This window comes from Salmo salar, chromosome ssa13 (assembly GCF_905237065.1).
Source record: "Salmo salar chromosome ssa13, Ssal_v3.1, whole genome shotgun sequence".
In the NCBI taxonomy this organism is placed as follows: domain Eukaryota; kingdom Metazoa; phylum Chordata; class Actinopteri; order Salmoniformes; family Salmonidae; genus Salmo; species Salmo salar.
In genome coordinates this window covers 68,453,214-68,469,910 of record NC_059454.1, presented here as the reverse complement: position 1 = coordinate 68,469,910, position 16,697 = coordinate 68,453,214, and the positions used below count along the sequence as shown (strand labels likewise).

The 16,697-nt window shown below is 42.9% G+C and overlaps 1 protein-coding gene across 6 annotated transcripts in view; it reads right to left on the bottom strand.

Moving 5' to 3' along the window:
- LOC106567646 (opioid-binding protein/cell adhesion molecule) overlaps nt 1-16,697 on the bottom strand; it is a 606,617-nt gene that overhangs the window by 36,441 nt on the left and 553,479 nt on the right. For all 6 annotated transcript variants that reach the window (XM_014137181.2, XM_045693498.1, XM_014137180.2 and 3 more), the window contains one exon: nt 220-348. In XM_014137181.2, the coding sequence (XP_013992656.1) occupies nt 220-348 (129 nt within the window). The remainder of the gene's footprint in view (nt 1-219; nt 349-16,697) is intronic.

Sequence of the window (16,697 nt, the reverse complement as noted above, 5' to 3'; positions counted from 1 at the left end):
CGTGCGTCATCCATGTGTCTATATTAAATCCCTGCTCATGAAACCATTGACCCAGTGAAACTGTCTGCGAGAGAATAGAATGCTTACTGCACATCGTAGCAAACCGTTTTGCAACAAGTCTCTCTTACTGTTCAGGTTAGCCCCTCCCTGTTTTGGCCTGTTTGCTTCTGTTTGGTTCCTAGTAAATACACGCCAGGACTGGGCTGACATTGAACTCACAGTTGACTGTGATCTCAACGGTCTGGACATCTGTGGCGATGTCGTTGATGGCGGTGCATTCGTACGTCCCCGCTCTCTGTCTGGAGATACTGGGGATGTCCAGGTACTCGTCCTCCGATACCAAGTCAACTGTGGAGGTAAACAACAACAAGAGGAGAGGTAAACAATAGGTGAAGTAAGAAGCAACAACAACAACCCCAACATGTGAGGTAAACAACAACAACAACGAGGTTAGGTGAAGTGTACGGCCATCCTATATCAAATCAATGGCCCAATTATTCACCCCACTGTTCTCCAAAATACCTATCGTACATGTTTTCCCATTGGAGAAAAGGGTCAGCCATCATTTTCTAGACCGACCAACTTATTAAAAGGCAGGGTGTTTGAACTGATAAAAGCCTCATCCTCACGTAAAGCAGGAATGAAATAACTCAGGTTGTATGAAGACCGACGCTGAAGGAGATGGCTGCCGTTTTACGATCCCGTAACCAATTGTGCTATTTTGTATGTTTTTTCGTGTTATTTGTAACTTATTTTGTACATCATGTTTCTGGCACCGTGTCTTATGACCGAAAAGAGCTTCTAGATATCAGGAGGAGCGATTACTCACCCCGTACTGGAGGAATATTTTTTCTTCAATGAGTCGGACGGGAAGGATTTACTTCAGCCGCACGACAAGGCCCTCATCCCCATCATTTGGAGGAGAAAGAGACAGAGGTATCGGGGACGAAGGTCGGGTGCCTTGTAAGGATCACACGCCGACAGGGTAATCTACCTTTACCATCGGTCCCATTAGCCAACGTACAATCAATTGATAATGAAATAGACAAACTACGATCACGTATATCCTACCAACGGGACATTAAAACTGTAATACTTTATGTTTCACCGAGTCATGGCTGAATGACGACATGAATAACATACAGCTAGCGGGTTTTAAGCTTTTTCGACAGGATAGAACAGTGGCCTCTGGTAAGACTAGGGGTAGCGGTCTATGTATATTTGTAAACCACAGCTGATGCACGAAATCTAAGGAAGTCGCAAAGTTTTGCTCGCCTGAGGTAGAGTATCTTATGATAAACTGTAGACCATACTATTTACCAAGAGAGTTTTCACCTGTATTTTTCGTAGCTGTCTATATACCACCACAAACCGATGCTGGCACTAAGAAAGCACTCAATGAGCTGTATATGGCCATGAGCAAACAATAAAACGCTCATCCAGAGACGGCAATTCTAGTGGCCGGTGACTTTAATGCAGGGAAACTCAAATCCGTTTTACCTAATTTCTTCCAGCATGTTAAATGTGCAACCAGAGGGAAAAAACTCTAGACCACCTTTACGCCACACATAGAGACGCTTACTAAGCTCTCCCTCACCCTCCATTTGGCAAATCTGACCATAATTCTATCCTCCTGATTCCTGCTTACCAGCAAAAACTAAAGCAGGGAGCACCAGCGACTCGGTCAATAAGAAAGTGGTCAGATGAAGCAGATGCTAAACTACAGGACTGTTTTGCTAGGACAGACTGGAATATAATCTGGGATTCATCCAATGGCATTGAGGAGTACACCACATCAGTAACTGGCTTCATCAATATGTCCATCAATGACGTCATTCCAACAGTGACCGTGCGTACATACCCCAACCAGAAGCCATGTATTACAGAAAAATATCCACACTGAGCTAAAGAGTAGAGTTGCTGCTTTCATGGAGTGGTACTCTAACCTGGAAGCTTATAAGAATCCCAATATGCCCTCCGACAAACCATAAAACAGTCAAAGCCTCAATACAGGATAAAGATTGAATCGCACTACACTGGCTCCGAAGCTCGTTGGGTTGTGGCAGGGCTTGCAAACTATTACAGACTACAAAGGGAAGCACAGACGAGAGCTGCCTAGTGACACTAGCCTACCAGACAAGCTAAATTACTTCAATGCTGGCTTCGAGGCAAGTAACACTGAAGCATGCATGAGAGCATCAGCTGTTCCGGACAACTGTGTGATCACGCTCTCCGCAGCCGATGTGAGTAAGACCTTAAAACAGGTCAACATTCACAGGGCCGCAGGGCCAGACGGATTACCAAGACGTGTACTCCAAGCATGCACTGACCAACTGGCAAGTGTCTTCACTGACATTTTCAACCTGTCCCTGACTGAGTCTGTAATACCAACATTTTTCAAGCAGACCACCATAGTCCCTATGCCCAAGAACACTAAGTTAACCTTCCCTAAATGACTACCAACCCGTAGCACTCACGTCTGTAGCCAAGAAGTGCTTTGAAAGGCTGGTCATGGCTCACATCAACACCATTATCCCAGAAACTCTAGACCCACTCCAATTTGCATACCGCCCCAACAGATCCACAGATTATGCAATCTCTATTGCACTCAACACTGCCCTTTCCCACCTGGACAAAAGGAACACCTATGTGAGAATGCTATTCATTAACTAAAGCTCAGCGTTCAACACCATAGTGCCCTTAACCTGTTAGGGCTAGGGGGCAGCATTTGCACGTCTGGATAAAATAATGTACCCGATTTAATCTGGTTACTAATCCTACCCAGTAACTAGAATATGCATATACTTATTATATATGGATAGAAAACACTCTAAAGTTTCTAAAACTGTTTGAATGGTGTCTGTGAGTATAACAGAACTCATTTGGCAGGCAAAACCCTGAGACATTTTCTGACAGGAAGTGGATACCTGATGTGTTGTATTACCTTTAAACCTATCCCATTGAAAAACACAGGGGCTGAGGAATATTTTGGCACTTCCTATTGCTTCCACTAGATGTCACCAGCCTTTACAAAGTGTTTTGAGTCTTCTGGAGGGAGATCTGACCGAACAAGAGCCATGGAACGATGATGTCCCATTAGACACCTGGCGCGCGAGTTCATGTTGGGTACCCTCGTTCCAATACGTTATAAAAGAGTATGCATTCGTCCACCTTGAATATGATTCATGTTCTGGTTAAAAAGGCCCTAATGATTTATGCTATACAACGTTTGACATGTTTGAACGAACTTAAATATATTTTTTCCCCTCGTTCATGACGAGAAGTCCGGCTGGCTTAGATCATGTGCTAACAAGACGGAGATTTTTGGACATAAATGATGAGCTTTTTTGAACAAAACTACATTCGTTATGGACCTGTGATACCTGGAAGTGACATCTGATGAAGAGAATCAAAGGTAATGGATTATTTACATAGTATTTTCGATTTTAGATCTCCCCAACATGACGTCTAGTCTGTATCGCAACGCGTATTTTTCTGGGCGCAGTGCTCAGATTATTGCAAAGTGTGATTTCCCAGTAAGGTTATTTTTAAATCTGGCAAGTTGATTGCGTTCAAGAGATGTAAATCTATAATTCTTTAAATGACAATATAATATTTTACCAATGTTTTCTAATTTTAATTATTTAATTTGTGACGCTGACTTGACTGCCGGTTATTGGAGGGAAAAGATTTCCTCAACATCAATGCCATAGTAAAACGCTGTTTTTGGATATAAATATGAACTTGATAGAACTAAAAATGCATGCATTGTCTAACATAATGTCCTAGGAGTGTCATCTGATGGAGATTGTAAAAGGTTAGTGCATCATTTTAGCTGGTTTTATGGTTTTGGTGACCCTGTCTTTGACTTGACAAAACATTACACACAACTCTTGTAAATGTACTGTCCTAACATACTCTAAATTTATGCTTTCGCCGTAAAACCTTTTTGAAATCGTAAAACGTGGTTAGATTAAGGAGATGTTTATCTTTCAAAGGGTGTAAAATAGTTGTATGTTTGAAAAATTTGAATTTTGACATTTATTTGGATTCAAATTTGCCGCTCTTGAAATGCACCTGCTGTTGATGGAGTGCACCACGGGTGGCACGCTAGCGTCCCACCTAGCCCATAGAGGTTAAAACTCATCACTAAGCTAAGGACCCTGGGACTAAACACCTCCCTCTGCAACTGGATCCTGGACTTCCTGACGGGCCGTCCCCAGGTAGTAAGGTTAGGTAACAACACATCTGCCACGCTGATCCTCAACATGGGAGCCCTTAGGGATGCGTGCTCAGTCCCCTCCTGTACTCCCTGTTCACTCATGACTGCATGGCCAGGCACGACTCCAACATCATCATCAAGTTTGCCGATGACACAACAGTGGTAGGCCTGATCACAAACTACGATGAGACAGCCTATAGGAGGGAGGTCAGAGACCTGACCGTGTGGTGCCAGGACAACAACCTCTCCCTCTACGTGATCAAGACAAAGGAGATGATTGTGGACTACAGGAAAAGGAGGACCGAGCACACCCCCATTCTTATCGACGGGGCTGCAGTGGAGCAGGTTGAGAGCTTTAAGTTCCTTGGTGTCCACATCGCCAACAAACTATCATGGTCCAAACACACTAAGACAGTCATGAAGAGGGCACGACAAAACCTTTCATGTCTTGTATATTAAATGTCCTTATTCAACTGTTATTGTATGTCTTTGGAAAACTGAAAATGTAAAAAAAAAGTTTTTTAAGTTTTTTATGAAAATACACTATTTTGAAAAGACTACATCAACAGAGGCTTTTGGAGCAGCCCATTTATGTTGTATTCCTCACTCTATCCTTTTGTCACTGTTGTCGTAGGAAGGAGCGGACCAAAGTGCAGCGTGTGTGTCGTTCCACGTTTTATTTTCACTGTGAAACTATGCAATACATACAAAATAAACTGACTGAACAAAAACAACAAACCGTGACAAAGAGTTAACATACACGTACTCCAAATCAATCTCCCACAAACCCAGGTGGGAAAAACACCTACTTAAGTATGATCTCCAATTAGAGACAACGATGACCAGCTGCCTCTAATTGGAGATCATCCCATACAAAGCCCAACATAGAAATACAAAAACTAGAACACCACAACATAGAACAACTAAACTAGAAAATCCCCACTGTCACTCCCGGACCTACTCTACCATAGAAAATAACAGCTTTCTATGGTCAGGACGTGACACCTTTCCTTAAACATGTCGACCCAAAACTAAAAACAGCCTTCACGCCCGTCACCATTCCACATACTGACACATTCCTATGGAAAACATGACTAGCTGATTCACTAGCCTTTGTAGTATTGCGCTTTAACCATCACAGCTCTGCTCACAACTCGAATCACCTGACGAGGGTCAGGAGAACCCTCGGAATGCACAGGTTCGCTCGTGTCCCTGATTCTCTATCGCTGTCATGTGTCTCTCTCCTGTGTCCCTCTCCCTCGTTTCCATTTCCCTCTCTTTGTCTTTCATCATTCTCATTAGCCTCTCACTCTATTAACTTACTACTTTTTTCACTACTGCAAAATCAAATTCAGACTGCATCAGGAAGCTAAGTATCTGCTTCATAAAAAAACGTATTTGGAGCACTAGATCTTCAAATCCATGCATGTAATCCATGCAGTTGTGTGACAAGCGTCAATAAAACAAATGTTCTAAGGAATGTTATGTAGCCTACTTTGCAAATAGCGTTTTTTGTCTAGACTGTGGCTTTCCCCTTTATCGTTCTGTTCAGAAACTCAGAAATTACAAACTAACTTACATGTATATGTGTACCACACTGTCCAAAGAACAAGCTGAATCCATACCATACACCCTATGAACACTAACAATATGCCTTATAGCAGGCTGGGTATCTATCGACAGACTTATGGCAGATTCTCAAGACAGTGCCCCTGGCTGACCGTTAACTGAGGGATCATCAGAGGACAGAAATTGACAGACCGACCTTGTGCTCAACTACTGTACATACTGTGTAGGCAACAGTAGACAAACTGCAATAACATATACTTCACAACTTCACGTGTACAGACTGGACATTTTCTTCAGACATTACCAACAAGGATGATTTGAAGAGAAAATACAAGCAAGAGTATATCTAACGCACATTAAAGTGTCTGGGTTAAGCATGTTTTTTTACGGTACAACACAGACAGTTTGAAGGGGCCATGATTGCCAAGTTGGAGGTGTTCATATGATATCAATGTTTCCTAGACCATTTCATGGCTGCCGTAAAATATGTGTGCCGTTGGGGGAAAGTAGCTAGCTGATATTTGCAGTCACAGAGGAGACAAATCCCACAAAAAACAGAGAAAACGCAGCAGCGTACGCTGGTGGGCACCCGCAGGACTTCCGCTTCCTGTGTGGAGTAAGAAGAGAGGAAGGCCATGGGGGCCATGTTAGCTCAGCTGAGGCAGAGTTGCCTATCAACTGCAGGCGTTACTGTGCAACTATGAACACAAAAAGCTTGTGTGAGAAATACTGAAATGGACTCTGAAATATAACAGACTCTACACTTTGGAAAAAATCTAACAAATAAACACTGTGTTAAAATGCAATACACTACTTGAAAGTCCTGAATGCTCAATACTGAAGTATTCAAGTAGTACTTGATACTGAAAGGGTACAGGAGGACAAGTTGTCAGTGAGAGACGAGATGCCACAAAAATAACACAGCTTTCTGTACGCTGTATTCCCAGTCGCCATTTATTTCTCGCAGACTGAGAAAAAGTGTACACTCAGGAGAAAAAAATTGTGCAGCATTGAAGGTCCCCAAGAACACAGTGGCCTCCATCATTCTTAAATGGAAAAAGTTTGGAACCACCAAGACACTTCCTAGAGCTGGCCGCCTGGCCAAACTGAGCAATTGGGGTAGAAGGGCCTTGGTCAGGGAGGTGACCAAGAACCCAATGGTCACTCTGACAGAGCTCCAGAGTTCCTCTGTGGAGATGGGAGAATCTTCCAGAAGGGCAAGCATCTCTCTGCAGCACTCCACCAATCAGGCCTTTCAAATCAAATCAAAAATTTATTTGTCACATACGCCGAATACAACAGGTGTAGGGCCCTTAACCAACAGTGCAGTTTTAAGAAAATACCCCAAAAAGAATAACAAATAACTAAAGAGCAGCAGTAAATAACTATAGCGGGGCTATATAGACGGGTACCGGTACAGAGTCCATTTCAGGAGGGCACCTGTGTCGAGGTAATTGAGGTAATATGTACATGTTGGTAGACGTATTAAAGTGACTATGCATAGATAATAACAGAGAGTAACAGCAGCGTAGAAGGGGGGCGGCAATGCAACTATTCTGGGTAGCCATTTGATTAGATGTTCAGGAGTCTTATGGCTTGGGGTAGAAAGTGTTTAAGAGTCTCTTGGACCTAGACTTGGCGCTCCGGTACCGCTTGCCGTGCGGTAGCAGAGAGAACAGTCTATGACTAGGGTGGCTGGAGTCTTTGGCAATTTTTAGGCCCCTCGTCTAACACCGCCTGGTATAGAGTTCCTGGATGGCAGGAAGCTTGGCCCCGGTGATGTACGGGGCCGTACACACTGCCCTCTGTAGTGCCTTGCGGTCGGAGGCTAAGCAGTTGCCATACCAGGCAGTGATGCAACGAGTCAGGATGCTCTCGATGGTGCAGCTGTAGAAACTTTTGAGGATCTGAGGAAACATGCCAAATCTTTTCAGTCTCCTGAGGGGGCATATGTTTTGTCGTGCCCTCTTCACGACTGTCTTGGTGTGCTTGGACCATGTAAGTTAGTTGGTAATGTGGATGTCAAGAAACTTGAAGCTCTCGACCTGCTCCACTGCAGCCCCGTCGATGAGAATGGGGCATGCTCGGTCCTCCTTTTCCTGTAGTCCAAAATCATCTCCTTTGTCTTGATCACGTTGAGGGAGAGGTTGTTGTCCTGGCACCACACCACAGGTCAGGTCTCTGACCTCCTCCCTATAAGCTGTTTCATCGTTGTTGGTGATCAGGCCTACCACTATTGTTTCATCGGCAAACTTGATGATGGTGTTGGAGTCGTGCCTGGCCATGCAGTCATGAGTGAACAGGGAGTACAGGAGGAGACAGCACGCACCCCTGAGGGGCCCCTGTGTTGAGGATCAGCGTGGCAGATGTGTTGTTACCTACCCTTACCACCTGGGGAGGGCCCGACAGGAAGTCCAGGATCCAGTTGAAGAGGGAGGTGTTTAGTCCCAGGGTCCTTAGCTTGGTGATGAGCTTTGAGGGCACTATGGTGTTGAACGCTGAGCTGTAGTCAATGAATAGCATTCTCACATAGGTGTTCCTTTTGTCCAGGTGGGAAAGGGCAGTGTTAAGTGCAATAGAGATTGCATCATCTGTGGATCTGTTGGGGCGGTATGCAAATTGGAGTGGGTCTAGGGTTTCTGGGATAATGGTGTTGATGTGAGCCATGACCAGCCTTTCAAAGCACTTCTTGGCTACAGACGTGAGTGCTATGGGTCGGTAGTCATTTAGGGAAGGTTACCTTAGTGTTCTTGGGCACAGGGACTATGTTGGTCTGTTTGAAACATGTTGGTATTACAGACTCCGTCAGGGACAGGTTGAAAATGTCAGTGAAGACACTTGTTAGTTGGTCAGCGCATGCTCGGAGTATACACCCTGGTAATCCGTCTGGCCCTGCGGCCTCGTGAATGTTGACCTGTTTAAAGGTCGTACTCACATCGGCTACAGAGAGCGTGATCACACAGTCGTCCAGAACAGCTGATGCTCTCATGTATGCTTCAGTGTTACTTGCCTCAAAGCGAGCATAGAAGTAATTTAGCTTGTCTGGTAGGCTCGTGTCACTGGGCAGCTCTCGGCTGTGCTTCCCTTTGTAGTCTGTAATAGCTGGCAAAGTCTTAGTACCAAGACATGCAAATACCCCCCCTCCCCCCCCCAAAAAAAAACCGTGGACGCCAAGTCAATTCCAGTGGCTTTTTATTACTGCTTTCATTCCCGATTTCCATCATATATATATTCCTTTTTAGGAGAGGCTATATTAATTAATCCGAGGCCACTACCAATGGTTTCAGGTCAGCGTCCCAAATGAAACCCTTCCCTATGAAGTGTACTTTTTTTGACCAGAGTCCTATGGGCCCTGGTCCAAAGTAGTGCAGTAAATAGGGAATATGGTGCCATTTGGGATGCAACCCTGGTCTAGCGGACAAACATTGCCAGTCAAGTACTGTGGTGGTGTGAGATACCAGGGATCCCTTCTGATCTGGCAGAAGCCTCTAAGCCATCTATCTATCATGAAGCGGGGAGAAGCGGTGAGGCGGCAGGGCGGCTGCTGAGCTAGGTCATGACTACATCGAGAGCTCTATACAGGGCTGGAAATATCACCAATCCCCCCTCCCCTCCTTCCTCTCCTCCTCTGTCCTCCCTCCCTCCTCTCCCTCTTGGGATGGATACGTATTTTCTTCTTTATTTGTCACTCTGGAAAAGCCTTGTAATAACTGGGCCCACACTGAATGGCCTCGTGGCAAGAGGATAGTGCACTGGAACTGTTTGTGATGGTGGTGGTGGGGCTGAGAGATTGAAGCTTGCACTGCTACTGCAATGAAAATAGGCATTGGGTTTGGCTGTATTCAACTGAATCCGGTTGTGTATACTGCCTGTATCTTAGGGAAACAGAACAGTGAGCAGTTAAATTATCAGAGTATTGGAATAGTCTAACATTTCTCCTGTCTTTATCAATCACACACATTTTGGAGTTGCCATGGAACTACAGTAAACACGCCAACCTGGATAGCAAAATACTTTGGATAACACCAATTTAGGCTGAACACCATGACAATGCAAAACCATAAACAACTTAAATAGTGCCATATAGTACGTAGTTGGAAACAAAAAACAATTGGATACAGTCAGAATCACTGGCGTCCTTGTGCTGTCTAAGGGACACAAAGCATTGACAACAGCATACTTTAACTTCAAGTCGATACAACAGACTGCTGGTTATCTACACTTCCCTTCCCCTGTTCCACTAAATGCCCCTTGCCCTTGACTTCGACCTCTACATCTCTCAGTTTGTTGGTTTTGATTAGTGCAAGGAATATAACAAATCCCTTCCATTAATTTCAGTGGCGGCTCCCAGTTGGGGATGGTTAAGAGATTAATAAAAAATAAGTAAGCTGTCAGGGTGCCTGTTTTGATCACAGGAGAGCATCTGGGAGAATTTTTTGGGGGGGCAAAGATAAAACCTCTGAAATGGCTTATTTGGTTTATTTCATATGGAAATGTGTCTCTATTAGGATGTTTGTATTGCACTATCATTTGTTCTCGCATTTCTGAGGAATTAAAAGTAGCTAAGTATTGATGGATACACAAATTGCTAATAACGACAATGCTTTAACTTTCCATGCCAACCTTCTGGGAATATGAAATCTAGAATAATGCTCATTGATTTCAGTTGAATGAAAACAAAAACAAACAATTGAATTCATTGTATTTCCAAGCTAATTGCTCTTTCAATCAAACAGGTTTAGATGGAGATTCTGTACGTTTTGCAGTTGGATAGTATCCTGAATCCATTATTGGGTCAAACTCCCTATCATACTAAAGAAAAATGTGACATGTTCCAGGAAACTAGTTGTATGTTGCGTGTCACTACTTCACAGGAGAGCCATTTGAACTTAAACTTTCTTTGAATCAAAATGCTATTTTTGGCAGAAATGCCTTCTGGAACATGTGAACTTTCATGTGCCTTAATAACAAACTTGCATGCCATCTGTAATAAGAACAAAATTGTTAAATTACAAGCCTAGTTGCTTTGGCCACAGAAAAAGTCAGCAACCTTCCCGCTAGCCATGATTGGCTGAGATAATGAATGGGCTGGATATGCCGAGAGTTGAGTTCGGATTGGTCTGCCATGTAGCACAGTTCTGTCTATAATATGAGCTGGTCAGTATGTGTAGGTAATCCTTTACTATGCAGCTTTTTTTTAAAGATATCACGTAGTAGAACTGCACAAGGTAGCTCTCCACTTTCTGGAGGACTGAGTTTTGAAATCAGTGGAATTGGAGTATGATAGCTAAGGAGATGGTGAAAATTCTGATGTTTGATAGCAAATATGCAGATGGAGTCAAAAAGAGAACACACAGACGGCTGTTGTATAAAACAACGGTCTCCTGATTACATCTTCAAACTAAGGGCAACCATGGCATCCGTGACAGAGAGAGAGAGAGAAGTGTCCATCCATGTATATGGGTATTACACGTTTCTAATTTAGTCAGAAATTCATTTTCATTTCAAGTTAAAGTGAAACTGTTAGCTAGCTAGCTAACGTTAGCGGGCTGGCTAGCTTGCTAACATTACATGTATGATCTGTGTAGTAATATTAATCATATCTGAGCCATTTGCATTGTTAGTTATAGCCTACTGTTAGCTAGCTAACACTGAACCTGGTTGGTTCATTACCTGCAGATTCATGCAGGGTAGTAACATTATAAGTTGTGATTATGGTTAATTTTTTTAGCTAGCTAGCTACATATCTAAACAAAAGACTCCATTATGCAAGTAACTATTTCAATAGAATGTTAATGATGTCACCACGACAACTGTCGATAGACGAAGTAAGTAAATTCTCTCTGGCTATCTACTCTGATTTCAGAGCACTCTCGTCTGAATGTGCCAGAGCGCAGAATAACTGACACATTTACAAATGCTCAACACCTGTTGAATATGGCCAGTGTTAGTAAACGTTGGCAAAAAAAGTGTAATTAAATTGTTGCCAGCAGCACAGTTGCAGTCACCAATGCCTGGATAACATAAAAATAGCTTACTAAAGCTCTGCTAGGGCGAGTAAAATGGTCAGATTGAGCTCTTCTCTCATTTGTGTCTGGAAGTAGCTAGCAACCTAGCCAACGTTATCCTCTTAGCTTGGGTGCTTGAATCCTGTTGTTAGGGCAGAACGCTCAGATTGACCCTACTTTTCAGCCAGAGCGTCCAGTGTGTGCTCTGAACTTTCCGAGAGCCAAACAATCTGACTTTACGAACGTCCAGAGCACACTGGCACTCCAGATTAAATTTACAAACACACCCGTAGTATAAGCCAGCCTTTAGTCTTGAACCTTTGGTTGTTTAGTACAAAGCCTCACATGTGAATCCTTAGAGAGATGGTTGGGGCTAAAGCTTAAACAGGTGTGAACGATGTTGAGTGGGTGTAGATAAAGAAGAGCTCTCCAGTAGGTACCAAATCATTCAAAGGCCATTTTCTCAAAAGTGAGGTTACAAGTTTATCAACTTTCAAAGCAGAATTACTTTCCCATTGTTCCTCAACTGTAGTGTATGATATACCATTTTCTAGCTCTGAGTCTCTAATTTTATCCAATGTAAAAACACTATGGTAGGTCACAAATGTGGGTCTAATAGTATTTATTATCTGTGTCATAACTGATTATTTTTACAACACATTCCAACTAAAGCGTAATACAATATACTGTATATGTAGTAGCAGGGTGCAATTATGGGTCCACTAATTAGTGTTGCACAATTCCAGTAAACTTCCATACACCTTCAGTATTTGTATTATTATTTAGACAGTACAGAAATAGCAGGGAATAAAGAGCAGGGGAAGCCAAAGTAATATACTGTATGCTCTGTAATATACTGTATGGTTTGTGTCAGAGGTGTTACCACATGCTTCAGCTAGTTTTACAAAAGACTACACCTTTGCTTTACACAATAGTAAACATCATGTTATGTCAGCTACACTACGAACAAAAAAACAGTTGACAGTCATAAACAAATATAGCACTATCAAACAGAGGACCTTGAAGTAAGAAGAGCAGAACAAGTACAGTGTCCACTGCAGCACTGTTGTACTGTAAATTTCCCCTTTCTGTGGTAAATACAATCTGCATGGTTATTATCTCCATTATGCAATCACTTTAAAATGTTCTCCATGATTCAGCATACACAGTACACACATAAACCCACAACACACATTTAAAACTGCTTCTCCTCTTATAGGCAATTATGACGAATTGAATCTCTAAAAGTCCTGAGTTTGGCCAAATCGGGTGTAATCTATCAGACTCCAAAGTTAGCTCTGCTGAGGAGTCCAACTGGCGGCACACTCTGTTAATGGTATTCTAAAGCAATGGATGCACTTGATGCTCCAGCTCAAATTGAAATAGGATTTTAATGTGGAATATGTTCTTGTTATAAACATAATATTCCCTCTGTTGGTTTTATAGGCTAGTGATGGGTCTGTTCAAGGGAATAACAGAATAAGCGGCTTTTCCTAATTAGGGAGAATGTTATCTTCTTAACTTCCCAGCTGGAACGCCAAACTACCCACATGGAAATATAAGACAGTTTTTAACATCCAGCTGTGGACCTATTCAAATCGGCTTACTTATTTCACCAATTGAAAAATAAATACACGTCATGATCACCCCCCGTAAACTTTTAATACGGCAAGTATCCATTTGGAATGGAAATTGATTACCGTAAATTGGCGTCATGTGATTTGGTTTAATTATCTTGTAATAAGTGCAACCTGTTTTTGTCTGGTAATGTTTTGTGCGGGTGGGTATTTCTGTACTTCGTTAACCTACTTAACAAATCAGCAGTAACTTCATATTCAAGATGACTGGATTGCTCCGTCTGTTTGGTCGTTTGACAATGAGCCTCTGCACACTCTTACTTTTCATTGGATCCCAATGGCAGTATCTTTTATATAATTCAAATAATATATCTTCAAATGAAAAGGCAGGTTCATAAGTGCATAATAATGAACTCAGTCCCGTGTGTGCTGTTGCCATCTCTTATATCTTTAACATACGTCACACATAAGGCTTGACAACAATGGAAGAGTTGACTACAGTACATACAGTATGGGACTAGGCTACAAAAGCATGTACATACATACACTGCCTTGGGTTATATAAGTGAACTTTTTAAATGCTCTGAGATACCATGACGAGATCCACCGCCATCACCTCATGTTTCAACATAATGCACAGCTAAATGTTGTAAGGATCTGTACACAATTCCTGGAAGCTGAAAATGTCCCAGTTCTTCCATGGCCTGCATATTCACCAGACATGTCACCCATTAAGCACGTTTGGGATGCTCTGGATTGACGTGTACGATGGTTTTTCCAGTTCCCGCCAATATCCAAAAATATAAAATCTAATCAAATCAAATGTTATTTGTCACATGCGCCGAATACAACAGGTGTAGACCTTACAGTGAAATGCTTACTTACGAGCCCCTAACCAACAATGCAGTTTTAAAAATAATTTGGAGAAGAATAAGAAATAAAAGTAACAAGTAATTAAAGAGCAGCAGTAAAATACAAATAGCGAGACTATATACAGGGGGGTACTGGTACAGAGTCATTGTGAGGGGGCACCAGTTAGTTGACGTAATATGTACATGTAGGTAGTTATTAAAGTGACTATGCATAGATGGTAACAACAGAGAGTAGCAGCGACGTAAAGGGGGGGGGGGGTGCAAATAGCCTGGGTAGCCATTTGATTATGTTGTTCAGGAGTCTTATGGCTTGGGGGTAGAAGCCTCTTAGACCTAGACTTGGCGCTCCAATACCGCTTGCCATGCGGTAGCAGAGAGAACAGACTAGGGTGGCTGGAGTCTTTGACAATTTTTAGGGCCTTCCTCTGACACTGCCTGTTATAGAGGTCCTGGATGGCAGGAAGCTTGGCCCCATTGATGTCCTGGGCCGTTCGCACTACCCACTGTAGTGCCTTGCCAGCCAGTGATGCAGTTGCCATACCAGCCAGTGATGCAATCAGTCAGGATGCTCTCGATGGTGTAGCTGCAGAAACTTTTGAGGATCTGAGGACCCATACCAAATCTTTTCAGTCTCCTGACGGGGAATAGGTTTTGTCGTGCCCTCTTCATGACTGTCTTGGTGTGCTTGGACCATGTTAGTTTGTTGTTGATGTGGCCACCGATGAACTTGAAGCTCTCAACCTGCTCCACTGCAGCACCGTCAATGAGAATGGGGGCGTGCTCGGGCCTCTTTTTCCTGTAGTCCACAATCATCTCCTTTGTCTTGATCACGTTGAGGGAGAGGTTGTTGTCCTGGCACCACATGGCCAGGTCTCTGACCTCCTCCCTATAGTCTGTCTCGTCATTGTCGGTGATCAGGCCTACCACTGTTGTGTCATCGGGCACACTTAATGATGGTGCTGGAGTCGTGCCTTGCCGTGCAGTCATGAGTGAGCAGGGAGTAAAGAAGGAGGACTGAGCACGCACCCCCGAGGGGCCCCTGTGTTGAGGATCAGCATTGTGGATGTGTTGTTACCTACCCTTACCACCTGGGGGCGACGCGTCAGGAAGTCCAGGATCCAGTTGCAGAGGGAGGTGTTTAGTCCCAGGGTCCTAAGCTTATTGATGAGCTTTGAGGGCACTATCGTGTTGAATGCTAAGCTGTAGTCAATGAATAGCATTCTCACATAGGTGTTCCTTTTGTACAGGTGGGAAAGGGCAGTGTGGAGTGCAATAGAGATTGCATTACCTGTGGATCTGTTGCGGCAGTATGCAAATTGGAGTGGGTCTAGAGTTTCTGGGATAATGGATTTTATGTGAGCCATGACCAGCCATTCAAAGCACTTCATGGCTACAGACGTGAGTGCTACAGGTCGGTAGTCATTTAGGCAGGTTACCTTAGTGTTCTTGGGCACAGGCACTATGGTGGTCTGCTTAAAACATGTTGGTATTACAGGGAGAGGTTGAAAATGTCAGTGAAGACACTTGCCAATTGGTCAGCGCATGCTCGCAGTACACGTCCTGGTAATCCATCTGGCCCTGTGAATGTTGACCTGTTTAAAGGTCTTACATCGGCTGCGGAAAGCATGATCATACAGTCTTCTAGAACAGCTGCTGCTCTCATGCATGTTTCAGTGCTATTTGCCTCGAAGCGAGCATAGAAGTAGTTTAGCTCGTCTAGTTTAGCTCGTCATTGAAGAGGACAACATTCCACAGGCCACAATCAACAGTCTGATCAACTCTTCAAGAAGATGTTTCACGCTGCATGAGGCAAATGGTGGTCACACCAGATACTGATTGGTTTTCTGAGCCACGTCCATACCTTTTTTCAAGGTATCCATGACCACTAGATGCATATCTATATTCCCAGTCATGTGAAATCCATAGATTAGGGCCTAATGAATTTATTTCAATTGTCCGATTTCCTTAAATGAACTGTAACTCAGTAAAGTCCTAAAAATTTTTGCATCTTGCGTCTACTTTTTTGTTCAGTGTATAATAATAATCATGCATTGAACTGTATCCATCTATTCTGCTAACAATGCCTTACTGTACGTCATGGAATTTTGAGTCAATTATAACCTATTTTTAAAACCTCTTATAAAGATGGTTTTGAAGCATAAACTGAGAATTTGATATTTTTGACTAATATATTTCATATCGCAAAGTAGTTAAAACGCTGTCAGATCCACTTCAGTGTTAGTTTTAGGCCTAACATAAATTGTGCATTTGACAGCTCATTTTTACATGTATTTTTATTTATTTTATTTCACCTTTATTTACCAGGTAGGCAAGTTGAGAACAAGTTCTCATTTACAATTGCAACCTGGCCAAGATAAAGCAAGCAGTTTGACACATACAACAACACAGAGTTACACATGGAGTAAAAACAAACATGCTTTCAATAATA